Genomic DNA, 21,178 nt, shown 5'->3' on the forward strand with positions numbered 1-21,178 from the left:
TTCATTTAAATAAATATGGCAGTTTGCATGCTACTCCCCCCCACCCCCCATAAAACAAGACAAAACTAAACCAGTAACTTGGAGCATCAAAGTTGATTTTGGAAAGAAAAGGCACCCTCCTGAAAATTAACTTAAAATGAGGTGTGCACAGTATGGGAAGAGGGGACCGAGAAGGTGTTGATATGTTTCTCATTTCTGAGGGTCAGTAGGTGCTGGTATGCTCAAGGACTTTCCTTCATTGTGTTCAGCCCTAGCTGGCCTGGTCCATGGGGGACTGTGGTTGGGGGTCGGTGTTAGAAGAGACAGACTTTGGCATTTGAGTTGCTCCAGGAACACTTTGCTGTTTCTGGAGGTGGAATAGTGAATTGAACTAGTCTACCTGCCAAAAGAGAAGACAGGACGTCCAAGGAATGTCATCCTTTCTCCATTTCTTTTTCCCTGTGTTTTGCAGGAATAGCTGCAAATATTGGTGCTTACTATTTATTACTATTGAAATGAAACATTGATTAAGTACTTGCTACACACAAAGTATTGTAAATGACCTAGAATAAGTGTTTGAAAGGACAAGTCTTCTTGGAGAAGGAGGACAAGAGCACACCCTCGGTGGGGAAGTTTCCAGGAAGGCTTCCTAGAGGCTGTGACCTTGAGTTGAGTCTTGAAAGAGGAGTTAGCCAGGCAAAGAAGGAGAGCCTGGGTGACCTTTGTGTCCTTGTGGGGATGATGGAGATGGAGGGAATGGAGGAGATCTGGGTTTTTCAAGAAAGGACCAGCATTTGCGAAATCATAGGATGAGATTATCCGGCCATATTTGGGAGAATTCTAAGTGCAGCATGTCTGCAGTGTGGGGATTTTGGGAGCAGCAGCAAAGAGAATAAATAAATGAGTCAAGGCCAGACCTGAGAGTTGTATATGCTAAGAAGTTTGAATTTTATAGTAAAGTTGAGTGGTTTTCAATCCTGGCTGCACGTTAGATTCCTCTTCCACTTCCTACCACCAGAGACGCTGATCCTACTGGTCTAGAGAAGAGAGCTTGGGGATAGGTACCAGTATACACTTCAGCTGGGTTGAGAACCATCAGTCATTGATAGAGTTCAAGTGTGTGAATGAGGTAATGAGACCTGGATTTGAAAGAGCGCACACTGGTAGCAGTGCAGGAGGATGCCTGAAAAAGGACCCTGTCCCAGCCAGAAGCAGTGAGCCCATTGTAATAGTCCAGGTGAGGAACAACCAGCAGCTTAGCTGAGGCAGGAGTGGACGGAATGGAAAGATAATTGGAAGAGAACATCTGGAAAGTGGCGGGGGGGAGGGAGCGGGGTTGGGGGGGAGTGATGGAAAAAGGAAAATGTGGTCAGCTTGCCATAGAGAAGTCTTATAAGATAAGGGTTGAGTGTCCCCTTGGATTGGGCACTTGTAGGCAGCTGCAGCCCAAGAGAGTGACGTTTCAGTGGGATGATAGAGGCAGAAGCGGGATAGCCTTGGTTGAAGAACTTGAACCTATTTAAGGAAGCATTCGAGTTCATTACGATCAGGGAAAGGTGGATAACCCCAGGGACCTAGATGGAGTTGCAGGAATGAAGGGAAAACACTGGAAAGGTACGTTGGGGCCATGTTGTGAGGCCCTTGGGTGCCAAGGGTTAGGTTATTGGTAATGATAAGATGCAGTTCTCTGCTCTTAGGCTAAATGTTAACTTGAAAAAAGAGAGGATTAAGACTAGAAGGGTGAGACTGGGTGGGGCTAAGGCTCATTAGACGGCCAATGCTATTTTTTTTTATGGTCCTGATGATTTTTAACAGCTATTTTAACAACAGAATGATGAAAATGTATAGTATTCTGTCTCCCTTGGCATAATGTGGCTGCTGAAAAAGGTCACAGCTAATAGGAAAAGTGAGTTTTATTGCTTGATTGTGGATTCAATTTATTTGTGTGCTTCCTGTTTACATTGCCATGTTGTTTTCCGAATTGAACTAGTTGACTAGGCCAAGCGTCTCTGCAAGAGAGTTTGTGTTTAAAAAAAGTGCTCTGAAATTCTTCCCCACCCTGAAAATACATAATATAAAAAGCTGAAATAAATGTACAAGTGACGTGTAGCTAGTTTAGGCTTGTTTTTATATTATTTTAGTTTTGTAAAGAAGAACCATTTGTGGCTACATATGATGGTTTAGATCAAGGTTTCCCAGCCTCGGCACAGTTGACGTTGTGAGCTGGTTGATTCTTTGTTGCGCATTGTGGAGTGTTTAGCAGCACCCCTGGCCTCTGTGCACTAGAGACATGTAGCACCTTTATCCCCAGCCTGTGACATCTGAAAATATCTCCCAACATTACAAAAAGTCCTCTGGGTGGGGAATTGGAGGGGGAAGGCAAAACCACTCTAGACTGAGAGCTACTGGTTTAAATATATTACAGTGATTTAACCAGAAAATAACCACTTTTTCCTGCTACAGTATGGATGGTTTTCATGATGCTCATGGAATCTAAAAAGCTTTTTATCACCAGAAGAAAACTAATGAATGTTTATAAATTCCCTTGTCGAAAGTTTATTTAAAAATATTTAAAGAAAAAGGAAAAGTGACTTTACTGGTTGCCTAACCATTTCCCTGCCTGCCCAGCTTACCCACTTTTTCATTTAGTTCCTGGATCTGCTATCATTTAATTTTATAAGGACAGAGTTGATTTTTTTTTTCCCCCCCGGGCCATTAAGTCCTCAGTGCAAAGGATATTATGAATTAGAAAGTGTCCAAATAATTCTGCCAGTTTAGACCTGTATGTGAAAATGTGGATTTCATACAGGACCAGGTTCTAGTGTTAGTTTCACACCAAATGCCTTCTGACTTTGAGTAAGCCACTTTAATCTTTTTTGTGCAAATTTTCTTACATGTAAATGAAAGAGAGAAAGTAGATTATCTGCAAGTTTGCTTCTAGTTCTAACTATCTAAGATTGAAATCTTTTGATTGTTTCTTTGGGTTGCTCCTCCCTCACACATCCCTCAATGCAGTGCAACCCAAAATGTGCTCTGCAGGTCACCAATGGTCCAGAAACAACGATGCCAGTCTACAATGAGAAAAGTACAGAATCGGAGAGTAAGCAACTAGAAATGTTTATCATGATTCTAGAAAGTAATTCTATACCTCTTACATATAATAATAAAAATTTATATTTTGCCTTAATCTTTTAAATTTAATTTTTATAGTAATCTATTATTATTTTTATTATTTTATAAATTTATTTATTTATTTTTGGCTGCGTTGGATCTTCGTTGCTGCGTGCGGGCTTTCTCTAGTTGCGGCGAGTGGGGGCTACTCTTCGTTGCAGTGTGCGGGCTTCTCATTGTGGTGGCTTCTCTTGTTGCGGAGCACGGGCTCTAGGCATGTGGGCTTCAGTAGTTGTGGCACGCAAGCTCAGTAGTTGTGGCTCGCGGGCTCTAGAGCTCAGGCTCAGTAGTTGTGGCGCTCAGGCTTAGTTGCTCCTAGGCATGTAGGATCTTCCCAGACCAGGGATCAAACCCGTGTACCCTGCATTGGCAGGTGGATTCTTAACCACTGCACCACCAGGGAAGTCCTATTATATTTTATGAAAGTATTGGCCCACATTGGATTGGAAAAACAAAAGCAAAACAAACCTTTCACTAGAGGTGGTTTGAGAAACACTGCCTCAATGTATGATGGAAAATTTGCTTTGCCTCTTTTTCTACCCTGGCCAATAATAGTTATTTAATATATTCCTCCTCTGGAGTTTCAGTGAAAAGAGGGACAAGATGTTGCCTGTCTGCCCTATTAGCAGCATAAAATTGGTGGTAAATAGATTTTATTATAAAGAAATTTGCCTTACAGAGAATAAGAAGTAAGTCTGGAGTAAATCTGAGGTTCCCTTTGATTGTATGTATACGTGAATCTTCACACAGCTCATGTTAGTGTCTTGCATTAAGATGGCATGTTTATCTTAGAACATGAACCCAAAGAGCAGTGAAAATGTCCTTTCTAAAATTATCTTATCCCCAAGAATCCCTTACATATGAAATCTACTAGGATGCTTTGTCTATTGGAGTCTCTAAAACCAATCAATGCTGTTGAGGGCAGGTAAGGTATGGATTATACTTTTGAAGGAGGTTAACGCCTATATTTTTGAGTCTACTCATTCATTCAGACTCATCCGACATTTGGGAAAATCTATTATATGGACTCAGGTGTGGTAGACTGACATGTCAACAAGGGCAGTTAAGCAGTGAAGCTCATCATAATTTGACCTGGGTCTTTATATGTTAAACTGTGGTGGGGAAGCCAGCCTTCCAGTTGAGTTATTTGAAGCAGAAAACATTGCTGGGTTCCCTGCATTGTGGACCACTGGTGCCAATACCTTTTACCCCATTTTGGGTGGAATAATCCAGAGAGGTCTGCCCTACTCCTGGGAGCCCTTTGCACATGGCCTGGCATTGTCTGGGAACAGCCTCTTGGCCTGCAGTTCCTGCCTGGTCTATATGGGCTTGTAGTACACTTCCTCCTTCAAAGTAAAAAAGGTAAGCTCTTTGCCTGCCCTATTACCAGCATAAAAATCACTCTTTCTTTCAGTTTTTTTTTTTAATCCAGAGGATGAAAATATATAACATATTTGGAAACGCCACTGGCAGACTTGGCAGGCATTTCATATTTACTTGGACTTAACGTGAGTTGGATTTGGTCCTCTGATTTCCCCACCTCCATCTCTCGGAACAAGTTATTTATTATCCGAGTGAGTCTGTGGTAGGGGATCAGACATGCGCATGGCACGTCTTTTGTAAGTACGTTTGTTCCGTAAGATTTATGCTAGCCCAAATTATTTTATACTTGTTTTCATTGTTGAAAATTTACTGTGTTCATTCTGGGTTTGGCATAAGTATTTGTAGTGTGCTAGGCGTTCCTGTGGTTGAACATTTTATCGCTGTAACACTTCATGCAAAGGAAATTAAAAAATATAGAGTGAAAGCATTTCCCTAATATGGTTCCAATCAGCTGTGTACTTTAGTAATTTGATTTGTAGGAACTAGAGAGAAGAGTGTTACTGAGCTCTTTTCAGTCATTCATAATTCTCTGGGAGTTCAAATCATGGTTCCAAGTTTATGAAAACATCTATTGAAATCTTAAGTCCTTTATTTTTCTGTTTGTATGTATTGAGGTTGTTTTTTTGTTTTGTTTTGTTTTGTTTTTTTATTACCACTGCAGTATCTAAACGAATTCAGAGAAGGAGGTGAGTCTCCTCTTTGTATCTTGGACAAGAAAAACTGATGTGAATTGAGGTTGATTGGCTTGGCAGAAGTCAATCACTGGTACAGAGGGGCAGGCCCTTTTATTTCTGCGTTATCCCATGTGTGTGTTCCTGCTGCTGTACTCTTTGGGCTAAGCAGTTGGACTATAATTGGTAAATCCCATTTGCCTGGTGTGCTCCTAATAATCTATTGTGCAGTTACTAGTGGCATAGCCAGGTGCATCTTCCCCGAAAACGTAACTCACAAGGTGGAGGGTGTTATTTGGGCAAACTAATTCAAGATCTAGATTGTGATCCTTGCATCATTATTTCTTTGGCTCTTTCTACAGAGACTTAAACTTGTTTCCTTTTTTGAGAATCTCTGGCCTTTGACTTCTGTTTTTGCCAATGAATGAGCATGACTTCTGTTTTGGCTAGTGAATTAACATGTGATAATCCATATATTGTTAGTTTCAGATTTCCTTAATCTAGTTCATACGTAAAAGTAAAATCAAAGTGAAATATGAAATCGTAGCTCTTAGAGCTTGGAGGCAAGGCTTGGAAGGTTTCATCTGTTGAAGACAGTAGCTTGTCAGGAGTCTTAGATGGGTATAGAATTTTGCAATCATTTCCTATATTTTAATTGTTTGCTTTTGTTTCTTACCATGTTTTAGATTTCCCTCTTGACCTTTGGCAATCTTAAGTTCATGTAGTCTTGTGTAAAATCCCCTTTCACAGTGGTGTTTTGAGCCCTGGTCCTCCTCATACTTAACTAGGCATAAATAAAGTCACGAGGTTATGCATTTTGGCCAAGAGAGTTCATCAATCAGTGGTTTTCCATTTGAAAATATAGTCTGTGAGGTTAATCTTTTCAGTAGTCAAAGAATTAATGTAAGCGAAAGCTAGGTGGATATTCAGAAGTCTTAGTTGTGTTTGGAGGAAAATAGCCAAGGAGCATGGTGGTTCCTATGATCGCTAGTTCTGGCTTAGAAGACATAACTTCTTTTGCTTCAAATATAAAGGAAACCCACATTCATTCTTGGCCTTTCTTCCTGCTTCTGTGTTTTGTCTAGGTTGTACCTATGAAGGAAGTACCTATAACAGCTCCTTCAAATGGCAGAGTCCTGCTGAACCCTGTGTCCTGCACCAGTGCCAGGTAAAGTCCACCTATTTACTCTCCAGTGACAAGAAATCCATAAAGTCCTCTCCAGAAACCCTTTTCAGACATCACAGAACAAAACTCCAAAGAAAAAAGCAAAACAAAAATGAGAAACAAATGAAAAACCAACTGTATCCTTGTCCAAATTTATCGTGACAGTCACCATAACAAGACAGTTACAGGATAGATATTGCATGGGACTTGCTTCCAGAAACACACAGCAGAATTGTTCACCATTGTTAAACTGTGCCTGGAAAAACTCTGAGAAGATGCATATGTCCTTGGGGAAAATTCATGTCTTCCTGTGAGTCAGCTTTGCAAAACACGAATTCTTATTAGCAGAAAGAGGTATTGTTAGAGGATATATGTTTCCCTTTTTTTGATTTAGAAACATTTTGAGCTGGAGCCAATCTGCAGACTGTGTTAAATCAAAGTAATTAGTACATTGTAACCTCAATGATTTCAATGCAACAAATTTAAGAACCACCAGTTCTGGTCCTAGGGAGCCCACTGTGCCTGATGCTTGCTGAACTCTGAAAAGAGCACTGTTTCCCTGTGGCTCTAATCGTTACAGGTCTTAAACAGGCAAGATAAACCAAAGGGGAAATGAAGAATTGAAATTTTCGAATTCCTTTTCTTTAAAGAAATACTTTGTTAAAAAAATGCTCATCTAATTTTGACATAATTTTAAAATTTTTCTCTGTAGAGAAGATGCTGTTAAATCATTTTCCCCCAGTCTCATTTCACTGTTCAAGGATATACTTTTGCATTTAAAGGAGAACCAAGGTTAGTAAGATAATGCATATTTCTCTCTGATCTTATCGCAAGTATATTGACATTTAGTTTATTGAAATCTGAATTTTATGTAATCACGTTCTTTGCATAAGCCCACAGTGGGCATGTTCACTCATAAGATCTTCAGTTACTTGTTCAGTTAAATGTTCAGTTTATTTATGTAGTAATCTAAATTATTTATGAAAATAAGCAGTAGTTAGAACAGATATGAATAATAGATTAATTGACTCAATAAATATTTGTTGAATTTTTACTCTAGGTTATACATGCAATCAGCTTTATGGAACAAAATAATGACAGCAATGACTTTTAATAACATGAAAAGCCCACATTCATTCTAAAATTTGCACCACCCCATCCCCACCCTGCCTCTTGACCGATGTGATTTCCAGTCTTTGAGAGGGACACTCCGAAAGCCATGGTTACACTGTCTTTTAAACAAGACGATTGCATGCCTTTTGGAGTGTAGTGTAACATTTTTATACAGTAGTCAGAGGTCTTGACAATCTTAAAGTTGCATGGACCAGTGGTGAATTTTGCTGCCTTTGGATGAAGGCTTTGTTTAGATTAAATGGAAACTATTATCTGGGTGGGAATATTCTGTTGACTGAATAACACATCAAGCCTTCATCAGTTGTGAATATCAGCTTTGGTCACTAGCCATTCACCAGCGGCCAGAGAGGATGATGCAGGAATATCGAATTATTACTGGAAGAGATCTTAAAGACCAACATCCCTGGGAGTCAGGAAATGCTGAACTATAGAACGGAGCGCAGAAAGGGGACGTTAGCTACCAAGAATGAACTTTGCCTTTTAATTTTTCTCCTTTTATAATACTTTGCCTACACCCTGTTAGCTAGTTTAAAAATATTATTTCACTCAATAACCATAAAAGCAAACTTCTGTTAAGGTAGTTACAAAAAGCTGCTCCTCTTCTCAGCTGGTACCTTCCCACTCTTGCTTACTTTCTTCCTTCTTTAGGGAAGGAGACCTCATCTATGAATGCAGGAAACGACCGCTTACTGGTACCCATCAGGGAAGTCTTCCTTTAAGATGCTCCTCTGCACAATGACACAATTGCAACCTCTGTCTCCAAGATCTTCTCTTCTCAGGGCATAGAATCAGTAACAGAAGAGAGAGTATAGTGTAGTGAGTAAAATATGGGCGTTGCCATTCACATAACTTGTTACTTAACCTCTCTAGACCACACCTTCATCCCCCACAAAATGAGATAGTACTACCTCATAGGGTGGTCGTAAGAATAAGCAACAATGTCATTTAAAACACTTCTGGTTGAGCCTACAAGTACTGGGTACAACTGGATACCAGACAGATAACAGCTAGTCTAATGATCTGGTTTATTTCCATTTGAGTTGAATTCTAGCTTATTTCTTATGTCTTCGTACTGAAGGAGTTCTGATGGTGGAGAATTTACCTTTATTTTCCACTTTTAGTGTCTTACTGGAAGAGGAAGATTTGAAGATCAGAGACAGGAAATTCATGCTGGGAAGTAACCTGAATCCAACATCTGGATTGCAGATACTAAAGGGAAATTGATCCTGGGCTTTTTGCATTGCTTCAGTTACATAACTAAAGCCCAGTTCCTTTTTTGATGTTGTATGTTGCTGGTATTTTGGCATTTTTTTCCTTCGCAAATGTGATATAGACCACAATAAATTCCCCTGGTAGTGGAAGCCTCAGGTCTGACAGATACGAAGGCAGTTAGGATATAACCTTCCTTGTTGGATTGAGATGATATGGTAGCAGAAACGATGAAGAAAATTATCTAGTTGTCAAACTGTTACATAGCTTTTTGTCTTTCGTTACCACTCCCCTGAAAACAAAATTAAACAAACAAACAAACATACAAATCCATTTTATAAAATGGGTAGAGAATATAGAGAAAAATGCTTCAAAGACCAACTCTGAAAATTAATTTAAAAAATGTTTCAATCAACATTAAAATACTAGAGTCCCAAGATCAGTTTGCAAATGAGTCCCTTGATTTCATTATTAAGACCGAAAGTATCTATTTTGACAGAACATAATATGAACGTTAAAATAGTTTTATCTAATCTCTTCATTTGATGACTGACAGCCACACTGTCTGCGAGGCCCAGAGAAATTTCTAAGATTGCAGAGCTGGTGTCTAGTTATTCCTGGAAGGGTGGTGAGGATTTAGGTCTCCAGATGCCAGTCTGGAATATTGTTTGTACTCTGTGCCTTATAATTAATGGCTTAAAGTGCAATAACAATTACAGAAAATATAGTAAGTGTTGAAAACTTAAAACAATTGTGAATGAACAGCTAGACTCTGTTAGCTACTGACTGACAGCATGGAGGTTTTATTTTAAATACTAGATTTAAAAGAAAGAAAGAGAGGAAGGAAGGAAGGACGGAAGGAAGGAAGGAAGGGAGGAACGGAGGGAGGGAGGGAGGGAAAGAAAGAAAGAAAGAAAGGAAAGAAGGAAGGAAGGAAGAGAGAAAGAAAGAAAGAAAAAGAGAGAGAGAGAGGGAGGGAGGAAGAAAGAAAGGAAATTAGAGTCAAAGAGAAAGAACTAGGACAGGGAAGAGAACGGGTACAGGATTTGTACTTTGAGATGGGGCGAGCTGGGGCCATCAGACCTCATTTGTGCCATATACCTCTGGACCTGACACCCATCCCACCTTTGCACTTTTTGTGTTTGAATTCTTCTCCTACTAAGTTGGTTACTTTCCAAAAGTGAGTAAGTCCTCAGTGGGAATTCTGGGCTGACTTTCCTTGCGGCGTTCTGTTTTTCAGGAAGGCGTTGTCACAGAGTCTGAGGTGCGATGTGTCGTTCATTGTAAAAACCCTTCCAAGCATCTGGGAAAGTGCTGCCCCACGTGTCCAGGTAACATTCTCAGGAAGGGGAAGGCGGCGAGGCTCCCTGGTACAGTACAACACTGTTGAAATCCCTCTGGGTTCTCACAGGAATGCATGATTTTCCCCACTCCTGACTGGAATTTTTCTCACTTTACGTCTGTGTACCTAATGGGTTAGGAGAGGAAACTCCTTTTCATAGAAATGTCCGGTTGGACTCTGGCGTGTCCGGGATGACTGCAACGTGCTGTAGGTCTTGGCAAGGATGCTTCAGGCTCCGGAGGCCTGCTTTCCACTCCACAGGGCCACAGGTAACGCTTATTTTGGAAGGAAAGGCTGTGGCTTTCGCTTGCTTCCAGAAATGTCTTTTTTACTGCTTCATATTGCAATACCTTGGCCAGAGCTCACCTTGGTGATGAGGTGACCAGATGTTTTCTGAACACCTAGAGCTGTGTCCCTAAGAGGATTTAGCTTAGGGCTTTGCTGGTCTCAGTTTTCTGCGTGGTGTAGTGAGTGGGACCCACTGTCTTTTTAGAGGGTCCCACGGCCTAGCTGACAGCAAAGGGATCTTTCCTTTCCAGTGGGTGGAGTGTTTCCTCTTACTTTTCTGAACAGGATTACAAAGACCTCCTGCATCTTTTCTTGCCCTTAGGTACCAGCCTGGGGATTTTGAGGTGAGAGATTTTTTTCTGATCCCTTAAGCCTCTGGCCCATGCTCTTCGACAGATGTTCTGCATTTTGGGTTTTACTCTGAGTGCTTTTCCTCACTGGAGGCCATACTCACAACTACTTCTCTTTGCTTTTGAAGTTGATCTCCAAAGGGCCTTCTGTACTGCAAACCTTCCCGGGAATTGGTGAAGGCATCGCCATGGGATGCTTTGCGAAGATGAGCTCATGGTCCCTTCCCCTCCGCACACTCTGCCATGTGCGCAGACCGGGGCCCTTCCAGAGTCCAGCCTGCCCTCATCTTTGAATGACAATAAGGACAGTCTCTCTCCACTACTTCTAACCTTTCTGAGTTCCCTGGACAGTCTTTATTGAGCCAAACTTCCTTTTCACACTGGGATTTGTGTGAAGCTTGTATTATTGGATAAGCTTATGTGAAGGCCAGAAACCAGTTGAAAGTAAAATAATTCTTTCCATAATTCACTTATTTTGTATCTATCAAACAGAGTTTGCTTGAGTACTTTTCCCCTCTGAATGCACTGAATGCTTTACATCATGTAACCATCCTCTAAAATGCCTAAGGGATCTTTATTAGGTTAGCTCACTAATACTCTAGTCTGCACATGAAAATCACCTGGGAAGTTTTAAAAAATAAATCCTGATGCCCAGGCTGCCTCCCAGACCAATTCCATCAGAGTCTCCGAGGGCGACACTCAGGCCTCCCAGAAAATTACTGTACACAGCCAAGCTTGAGATGGATAACAGAGCAAATTTTATATGCCCTAGAGATGTAAAAGGTATTGAAGCTCTTAAATATTAATTCAGTTCTGTTGAGAAGACTGTTGCTTTATTGATATAGAATCAACTTGGCATATATAACATTCCTTCTCACTTAGGAGATAGTCATATTTTTAGCCTGCCTTTGAAAGTGTGCATATACAAACAGCAGAGTGAATTTATTTCAGCAGTTGAAGTTATCATATTTGAGCAGTTGCTTTTCTCACTTTGTGTTTGTTTTTTTTTTTAATTTATTTTATTTTTTTTGGCTGTGTTGGGTCTTCGTTGCTGCGTGGGAGCTTTCTCTAGCTGCGGTGAGTGGGGGCTACTCTTTGTTGCGGTGCGTGGTCTTCTCATTGCGGTGGCTTCTCTTCGTTGTGGAGCACGGGCTGTAGGCGCGCGGGCTTCAGTAGTTGTGGCACTCAGGCTCAGTAATTGTGGCTCGTGGGCTCTAGAGCGCAGGCTCAGTAGTTGTGGCGCACGGGCTTAGTTGCTCCGCGGCATGTGGGATCTTCCCGGACCAGGGCTCGAACCTGTGTGCCCTGCATTGGCAGGCGGATTCTTATCCACTGCGCCACCAGGGAAGTCCTCTCACTTTGTTTTTGAGTTGAGTTCCCAGGAAGGAAAGACTGAGCTCCGTGATTGCATATATCATAATGCTAAGTCCCCACCACCATCCCAGTGAGGGATGAGGTACTGTCTGTAGTGCATCCAGGAAGAAATTTGACTCCGTGAGGATAAGTACCTGCCCAACACCCAGGAGTGAGTAACGGCTAAAGGTGGGCTTGGGGTCTGGCCCCTTTTCTTTCTTGACCCTCATACTGCACTACCTCCCCCTATCCCCACACTGTGATAATTTTGCAACTTGGGTCCAGATGCCCTAGGAGGCAGATCTTTAAAAGTTAGCTTGCCAGTGCTACACACCAGCCCCCTGACACCTGGGCAGGCACTGTGCCCTTGGTTATGGGGTCAAGAATCAACTTTACTCTCGCTCCTTAATTTCAAAGGCCAACCTTTAGGATGCAAATCAGAAGACTCAGAAGAGGCCACATCCAGGATGCATTATCCTGTGTCTTGGGAAGGAGCCTTCAGCCAAGTCTAGATAGGGACAGTTAAGCGAAGCCTTGGGGTATTATCCTTGTAATTCAGAAGGACTGGCATCTGTCACTGATCACGGAATGGTATTCCACATAATGACAAACACATACAGCTTGTGGTCAGTTTCTCCCTGAAACAGATTTCAGGGCATTTTTGGTTGCCTGCTCCTTCCTTTTCATCTGACTCTTTGCTCAAGGACGTTGGGTCGTGATAGGAACAGTTTGCGTGCAATTTTCATTTAAAATTTCCTTATTTAAATTGTCAAATGTAGATTGTGCAGTTAACCTGTCTGGCAATCCATATGACAGAACCAGTGGTGCAAACATATATGAAAGCATTGGAGACCCTTTGTTGGAAGTGTCCTTTGAAAAGAGACGACTGGGCACCTGCCATTATTAACGGGGCTGAGATAGAGCCACTAGGAGGGTCCCAAGCTTACCAAGTCTCCCTGCACCAAAGGGAACAGCAGGAGGTGGCTGATGACTGGCTCTGGGTGTGGGCATCAGAAAGACCTTAAAGCCGCAGTTCACTCAGCCATTCGGCTTCAGTAGCATTTGCCCCCGTGTCTTTCAGTTGAACAAAGGGCTCCATATCTAGCTTTAAAATGAATAGGTCCAGTGGCCAGGTCGGGTGGTTATGGGCAATGCTCATATGTTCGGATGTTCCCTTTGTCAGGAACCAGCTGCTTTGAGAGTTTGGTGGGTTCTGTTGATGACTTCAGTGGGCAGGCCTTGAATACCTACTCTCAGGGACATGAGTCAGTCTTTCACAAGAGCCCCCTTTGCTGAGTTTCACCCATTGGAAGTGCTGCTTCCAGCACTGTCTACTATGTGGAAAGTGACCTCAGCTATTCTGGCAAAGTACCTCGTGAGGACAGTCCTGAGGGAAGTGGATTGCCGTTAGCTGACGGTCCTCCCATGGCCCAGGTGACACAGGGTTGCTGGCCAGCCCGTGCTTCCAGTCATCTGTGAGATCACTTGAGAATACAGCAGGGACCTGGCCGTCTTTCTGAATAGGAGGCACCTCCTGGGCTTTTGGTCCTATATTTAGCCAAACTTAATGGGGGCATCATAGGCCCTTTAACAGCACATAGGGTGGGACTGAGAACCTGTGTGGCACCTCCAGCCTTGCCTCTGTCCTTTCTTGCCTTGGTGCCTGACCCTCTGTACGGTACGGCCAGTGGGTCAGAGATGAGTTCGCGTCCCAGCTCTGCCACCTGCCCCGCTGAGTGAGTTGTTTCTCTCTCTAGGCCATGTTTTCCTCGTCTTTGGGGACAGTGGTAAGAGTCTGTGCTTTAGGCTCACTGAAGACGGAGTGAGATCAGGGGTGTGAAGGGTCTGGTAGAGGCTGGGGGCACTTCTGGGTATTCTCCAAGTGGCAGCTATTCGTGTCGTTTGCTCCTTAGCTCAACCATGACTTCTGTTGCTTGACCTTCTCTTTGCCTCTTCTGACCCCTCTGGAATTTGGTTCCCTGGCTGTGGTTGGAGTTGTCCCGGTGAGCTCCTCAGACTCTGCAGGGCTCAGAACCCTGCACTGATGCTGCCTAGGCTGACCTGGCTTCCAATGTCTTGCTTGCTTTCTAGTATCTTCGGGTTTCTGGACCCATGTCAATCTTTTGTATTCCATATATATATATATATACATAAAATTTTATGTCTATATTATATCTATCTATCTGTCTGTCTGTCTGTCTATCTATCTATCTATCTATCTATCTATCATTTTACCATGAAGCAGTCTTGTTCTCTGGTTGAAGAGGACACTGTGCTAGGCGGGGGTGAGGGTGGGGATGGATGCACAGTGGATAGAAGGATAGTGTCAAGCTGAATCAAGGCTGCTGCCCTAAATCGAAATTCTTCTTTGCTTTCTAGGCTGTGTGTTTGAGGGGGTGCAGTACCGAGAAGGGGAGGAATTTCAGCCAGAAGGAGACAAATGTACCAAGTGTTCCTGTGTTGTAAGTACTGCCCTGGATGTTCCAAGGGCGTTCCTTCTGGTTAATTGTGGCTGGGACTCACCAAGAGCAGCCCTAAGTCTCCTTATGGTCTCTCCTCCTCTGCCTCCTGATGTGGAGCCAAGGGAAAAGCTCATCACTCTAAGGCGGGTTTCTCAGCCTTGGCGGTGCTAACATTCTGGGCTGGGTGGTCCTTTGTGGTGGCAGCTGTCCTGCGCGTTGTAGGACGTTTAGCAGCATCCCTGGCCTCTACCATTGGATTTTAGGAGCACTCAGCCCCTCAGCTGGGACAAGCAACAGTGTCTGCCGACATTGCCACGTGTGTCTTGGAAAACTGATTGACAGCCACTGGTCTAAAGAGTGAGGGAGAGAGGCTGATTCCCTCCACCTACATTCTTCTTTGGGAAGACATGGATTCTCTGTTCTTGGGCCCGAGAAGCTTCTTGCTTAGGCAGCTGTTGAGTTCTTTAGTGCAGTCAAATGGGAAGCAGATGGAGATAAATGCAGCTTGCTTCGGAGAGAAGCTGATCTGAGGATTGGTCAATTATGTTGAGGGGAACGGACAGAGGAAACGCCTCTAAACCATGGATTCAGGGCGGAGGAGGGATTAGTGAGACAAAACCATAGACTTGCCTTTCTAGGCATTGTTGATTTGTAATTCACAGGCTAAGGATATCTTCAGAGTGCTTAGGAATGCAAAACGGAATTTGGTGTAATACTTCTAATTTTATAATTTTAAAGAGATCTTTTTTATTAATGTCTTTTAAATTTGGAGTAAACTCATTGGTGGTGATGGTGGTAATGGTGATGATAGGGAATCTAGTCTTAAACCGCTGCTCCAAGTTATTTACAGTAGTGAGTTTGTACAACCATATATTTTTTTAAGCTTTTAATCTTTTGTAATAAAGAACATACAGTACTCATCTCAGAATATTAAAAAAATACATGGGGAACTTCAGCATCCTAATTTCACCAAAGCAGAATCATATGTGGATCATCATAAATCATAGTATTTGTCATTTCTCTACATGTCTTTTCCAAAATATTTCCCCCATCCTATAGCACATATGCATACACAACCTAGAGAGTCCACATTAAAGTAAACATGACCAAGGGTGATGGTTTTTGCAGGGGGAAGGAGGAAAACAAGGAGAGGAGGGAAAGAGAGAGAGGATATTTATGTCTATATCTGTATCTATCTATAGTCACATACTCAAATGCACTCAAGGCATTCGGATTCCATGTGTTTTTAAACACACTGCGTGCTGATCGAAACACACTGGAGGGCCAAGTTCAGGCCCCTGCAAGTCCTGCTTTCATTTTCAACTGAAGAAAGAAAAATCCAAAGATGTGGTTGCTTGCCCAAGCTTTCCTGCTTCGTGAGTTCCTCCAGACCTATATTCTACATTATTTTCTATATCCCTATATTCTAATCTCCTACATTCCTATATTCCTAATCCTCTATTCTTTCTAGTTCTCCACGTTGCCACCCTCAGCATGTAAGGGGCAGCTAATGGCGTTGACTGTGTCCCTGACGTCAGTCTGTGAGTTACTAGCACAAGGAGAAGGGACCGTGGAGCTCTTGCTTGGGGACAGGACATCTGTGAGTTGGCTTGGGTATCGGGAGGGTCATAAGAGCAGTTTTTCTTTTGGTGAATATAAAAATTTGAGGCATAAGCTTTCTTTTTTGCAGCTTGTTATTAAAATAAATTGGTTTTTAATATGCTTTTATTTTGCGATCTTTTGATGTAGTACACTCATAAAAGAGATAATGTTTTAGCAGCAAACGGCCCTGTCCTGAGAGTGACAACTGGGCAGATGTTTGTTTACAAGGCAATATTGCAAACGTGCGGTCCGGCTCTGGCCCTGTGAGGCTCGGAGTGTGTGAGGGTGTAAGGAGGTGGGTAGGTAGCAACAGTGGGCTACAACATATATGTGTATGTATACGGGTACATATATGTGCGTACAAACACGGACACCAGTATTTTTATATCTCTGAATATGAATGTGTATAGGTACATACACAGACATCAGTATTTTTATATCTCTGAATGTGAAGGTATATACGTACATACACGTACCCGTGTAGGTATTCTTCCGCACATCTTTAGAACACTGGATCACTAGCTTTTCCCTGAACCCATTACTTTCTTATGCCTCCTCTTCTTTGCTCATGCCACTGCCCCTGTGTGGAATCCCTTTCTTTTCCTCCTTCACCTGGTCAGTGCTTGGCCTTTCAAAGTCAGTTATCACCACCCATAGCAACTCTCTGACCACTCCATCCCTCCAGGCAGAAGCAGCAACTGTTTTCTCACTTGTATTCCTGAGGCTCAGGGCTCTCACTGGCTGGCTTACCTGCCATCTTTCCCTCACAGGCACACACATGCACACACAGCACACACGCACACACACACTTCCAGGTGAGCACTTGCCCCGTCGTAGCACGGTTACTGGATTATTTTCCTGTTCTGCGTTAGACTGTGTACTCCATCAGGGAGGGAGGCACGTCTTCTTACGCTCATCTTGCCCACCTCTGTGCTCAGCACTGTGGGCGCTCAGTGATGTTAGCTAGCGCTCTTCGCTTGCTTTCGTATCTCTTATCTTGTGATGGAGTACCCTAAAACCAGTAATCTCTTTCCTTCCAAACTGTGACAATTCTGCCCTTTACAGCTGGCCAGCTCCTTCTTGCCCTTCTTGCCTGGGAGAATAGTTATTGTTAGATAGATAGCCCATTCTCATTAGATTACTGTTTGCCTTGGAGCATACCCCATGGAGTCATGATGTGTAAAGCATCTCTAGTGTATATTACCCATCTCTGATGGATGAACTGCCAACTCTTCAAGGTAACCCCCTCTCAAGTAGATATTATATACACCATGAAAATTGTATTGTACCTCTAGCCCCCTTTGTTACACTCTCTAAATTTGTGAAAATCTGTCTACCCATGTTTTTGGGATGTGGTGACACAGGCAGACCACCAGAAAGACACTTCATCTGATTGAGATGGATTCCTTGGATGATGGAACAAATGCCTTACACATGACTTTACATCCTTGCTTTAGGTCAGGATAGTATATACAGCATTCCAGATAGTTCAGAACATGCTAATGTTTGGAGATTATCTGGAGAGGATTTCACAACCACTCGCTCTTACCCATTACAGAAGCAGAGCTTCTCTGATTTTTAGGCGAGACTAACATCATGATTCACTTAGAAAATGCGGTGCTTCACTATCACTTGTTAAACTGTATCATCCCCATTTACCTATTATAAATAACGACAGAGTCAAGAGAATTAATTCTCTGTAGAGCTGGTACTAGTCAGGGTGGCAAACACTTGAGTTCCTTTAGCTGTTCCTTAGAGTTGTCTGAGTCATAGCAGAGTGCATTCCTCATGTCACGTGTTCAGTGTGAATGAGTCCTGCGTTCATTTTAAAAACGAAAGAAGATGCTTTTTTCCTATGGCAGAAGCAAAGAATAGTTTATAAAGTATATCGAGCAATTGGTTAAAAGCACTTGGCTGCTTCTACCTCGTTTAAGCTTGAGCTTTTATGACCTGGCTAACTGAACAGCAAACAGTTCTCTGTGCCTTTGTTCATCACATTTTCAGGGAACAGGCTGGTGGCAGTTGGCACAGACTTTTCTGGAAAAGCCAACGTCTTCAGGCTTGTAAGGCTAAAGACCAAAGTGCCAACGAGAGGCGTTTGTGTTCTCTTTCACCAAACTATTTTAAGAACCCTATGGGCTCCGCATCCTTGGAAATCGCTTACTGAAGGCAGGGAAGCCCACAGAGGCATAGGACACTCTAAAAAGAGTGGCAAGTCCTCAGTCTGCAAAACCAGCCAAATTAACCGGCCAAGATCACTTTTGCTGACAAAGGCGTATTCAGTTCTGAGGATTTTTACTAATAAGCATGCCTTGTTAATGGGCTGTCTGTGATGAAGGAGCTGTACTTTATTGGCTCTTAGAGCCCCTGAAGTCCATAAACACCTTTGCTCTCACTTACACTTTAAATACTGCAAAGTGCTGTCTCCCAGGGAAAATGAAACTCCTAGCAAGGTTATTTGGAGAGAACAAAGGAAATGCAGATCTTCATGGTTCCCGTTCCTCTTAGACCCGATTCCTTAAGATGCTCTGCACAGCCTGGTGTGGTCCGACCTCTGCCAAACTCTCTGGCCTCATCACTGACCCTCCCTCGTTCTCTCTGCTCTGGCCTCTGGGCAGATCTTCAGGATCCTTGCTCCACAAAGCGTGCACCCAACCAGCAGTGTTGGCCTCACCTGAGAGCTTGTTGGAAATGCAGAAGCGTGGGCCCTACCCCAGACCCAGAATTGAAATCTACAGTTTAGGGAGATTTCTAGAAGATTCCTTTAACAAATAAAGCTTGAGGAGCCCTGGTCTAATATCTCATGGCCTTTACCTCGGCTGCTTTTTCTTTCTTCTCTCCTTTTTGCTCTATCGTCTGGTGCCGCATACCTAGGTAATGCCCACTCATCCTGTACTTGGAAGCTCAAACATTCCTTCTTTCCAGAAGCTTGTTCTGGCCCCCAAGACCAGATCAGGTCCTGTTGCTGAACCCTTTAGAGCAACCCATACTTTACTTCCTAAACATTTAAAATGATTTGTAATTATGTATTTTTGTGTGTGATGATTTTATTTAACTCTGTGAGGGTAAAATGGTAACTTCTGTATCTTCAGTGCTTGGTGCATAATGGATCTTCATAATAATTGCTGAATTCAGGAATGAACGAATGCTGACTTTGATTGCCCTTTCTTTCCCCACTGCCTCTCTCTCCCCTCTGCTACGATATCTCCCCCCTGCACATTTCGTCTTTTCCATTTCTGAAGGGAAGATGGGTTTATGTTCAGCCGCTGTAGTACTTATTATAAATCGCTTTGTACGGAATGTGGATGACTTCCCTGAGGATGTCTTGTTTGAAAAGTGTTGTCTAAGCCTCAAAGATTCCCACTCCTCATGGCAGCAGGAGGATGCAGTGGCCGGAAACACCTGCCAGAGACCGGGGCCACTCGCTGTGGCAGAGCTTTGAAAAGAGACTGTAATTCTCTACCCTCAGAGTTGACCTTGCCCTGAAATATGGGGAGATGTGTCCTACCTCTCCCTGCTCTAGTCTGTCCAGCTTCAGATTGTACTTCCCTGTAATAGGACACAGTGGGACAGCTTGTCATTTCTGTGGTCACATGATGCCGGGGCAATCCAAGTTACATGTTACCAGCCACACCGCTGCTCTTCTGACATGGGAACTTGGGACCCTCCATGCCTGAATCCTCTCACACGGCCTCTGCCTTACTTTTGGTAATTTGTGCAATTTGGCGCATTTTAATGATAGACTGTCATTATATCTTCCCTGTCCATGGGGAGAAATTTGGCCACATCCGGGCAATAAATTGGAGAACTGAGCAATTATCGAGTGAATTAGATCAATGTGGGCAGTTTTTCTAAGCAGTGTGGGCCAAAAACCTTCAGAGTAGTTTGCAAAACTAGTCTGAAATATTGATGTAATTGCTGCAGTGTTCCATTTTGCACTGTGGTTGTACCATCACTCTGAGGACAAAAAGGTCTCGGTTTTGAACAGTCGATTGAAAAAAAAAGGCTTTTACTTAAGGGCTGGATAGCACTTGGCCACTAGGAGGGGTCTCCAACTTGCTTAGAAAAGTGGCTGGTGCTCTGACTGCATTTGGTTAGACCATGAGGTCCGGAATCTTGGGGTTTTATGTTAGGATGAATCTGAGCAATTGTGATTTCTCTGTCAGCCTTCTATTGGAAGGTCTACTGTAATGCCATTCCCTTCAGGGTGACTCCATAAATGTACAGCTATTTGTTATAGGGGTGTCAAATTCTTGCTTCTTGAAAATAGCACCAAAAGAAGGCAAAGCTGACTTTATTGCTTACTGTGGTCATCGATGATTACCTTGATGGAGCCTTAAAATAATATCTTGGAAGGAATAGGACAAAGGTAGGATATTTTTGAGGTTCTTTGTAGGGGTCTGGATTAAGGTGAGTTTTTAATGTAAGGACTTGATTTGGATTGGGCAGTTTTCATGATATACTAGTTTAGAATTGGTGGAAACTAACGAGGTGGGAGCTTCAAGGCTTGTCCTAAAGCCTTCATGAGTCTGGTTGAGTTATCTGTGTTACTAGTTGAGTACTTTCAGTAAGTTTCTGAAATCAACAGGAGGCTTAATTTTTTTGATGTTAAAAAGATTGGGAATAACTGTTGTATATTTTAAATTCTGTTTCAGCCCTGTCTCATGTATTTTCAGGCCAAACCCTGAATTTTAATCCCTATATATGTCTTTATTTTTTGTGGTTTCTAAGGTTCCTTATGCTTATTTCTTTATATAATTTATAGTTGAAGCATCCTGTAAAGTTATTTTTCTACATAGGGAGCCACCATCTGAAAAATGAGCCTAATAGGGAAAAAGTTGGAAAGGAAATTTCATGTATGACATTTGAGCAGTTATAGGAAAACACACAGTTTGAAAAGAGATCAGCAAATGATTTATTTATAGAGGAATTACTGATAATAATAGCTACTTTTACTGAGTGTATACTCTGTGCCAGATACATATAGTGCTTTAATGTTAATTTTCAAGATTGTCCTGTAACCTAGGTGGCATTAGCCCCATTTTTTTGACGAAGAAACTGAGATTTGA

General features: G+C 42.6%; 1 protein-coding gene across 3 annotated transcripts in view; it reads left to right on the top strand.

Annotated features, from left to right (window-relative positions):
• The window catches only part of BMPER (BMP binding endothelial regulator), a 255,436-nt gene that overhangs the window by 54,364 nt on the left and 179,894 nt on the right, over positions 1-21,178 (top strand). For 2 of the 3 annotated variants that reach the window (XM_082399457.1, XM_082399456.1), the window contains exons 4-6: positions 6,290-6,372; positions 9,953-10,043; positions 14,425-14,507. In XM_082399457.1, the coding sequence (XP_082255583.1) occupies positions 6,290-6,372; positions 9,953-10,043; positions 14,425-14,507 (257 nt within the window). The other variant, XM_082399458.1, reaches the window with a different exon arrangement.

This window comes from Balaenoptera borealis (assembly GCF_965194805.1).
Source record: "Balaenoptera borealis genome assembly, chromosome: 7".
NCBI classification, from domain to species: domain Eukaryota; kingdom Metazoa; phylum Chordata; class Mammalia; order Artiodactyla; family Balaenopteridae; genus Balaenoptera; species Balaenoptera borealis.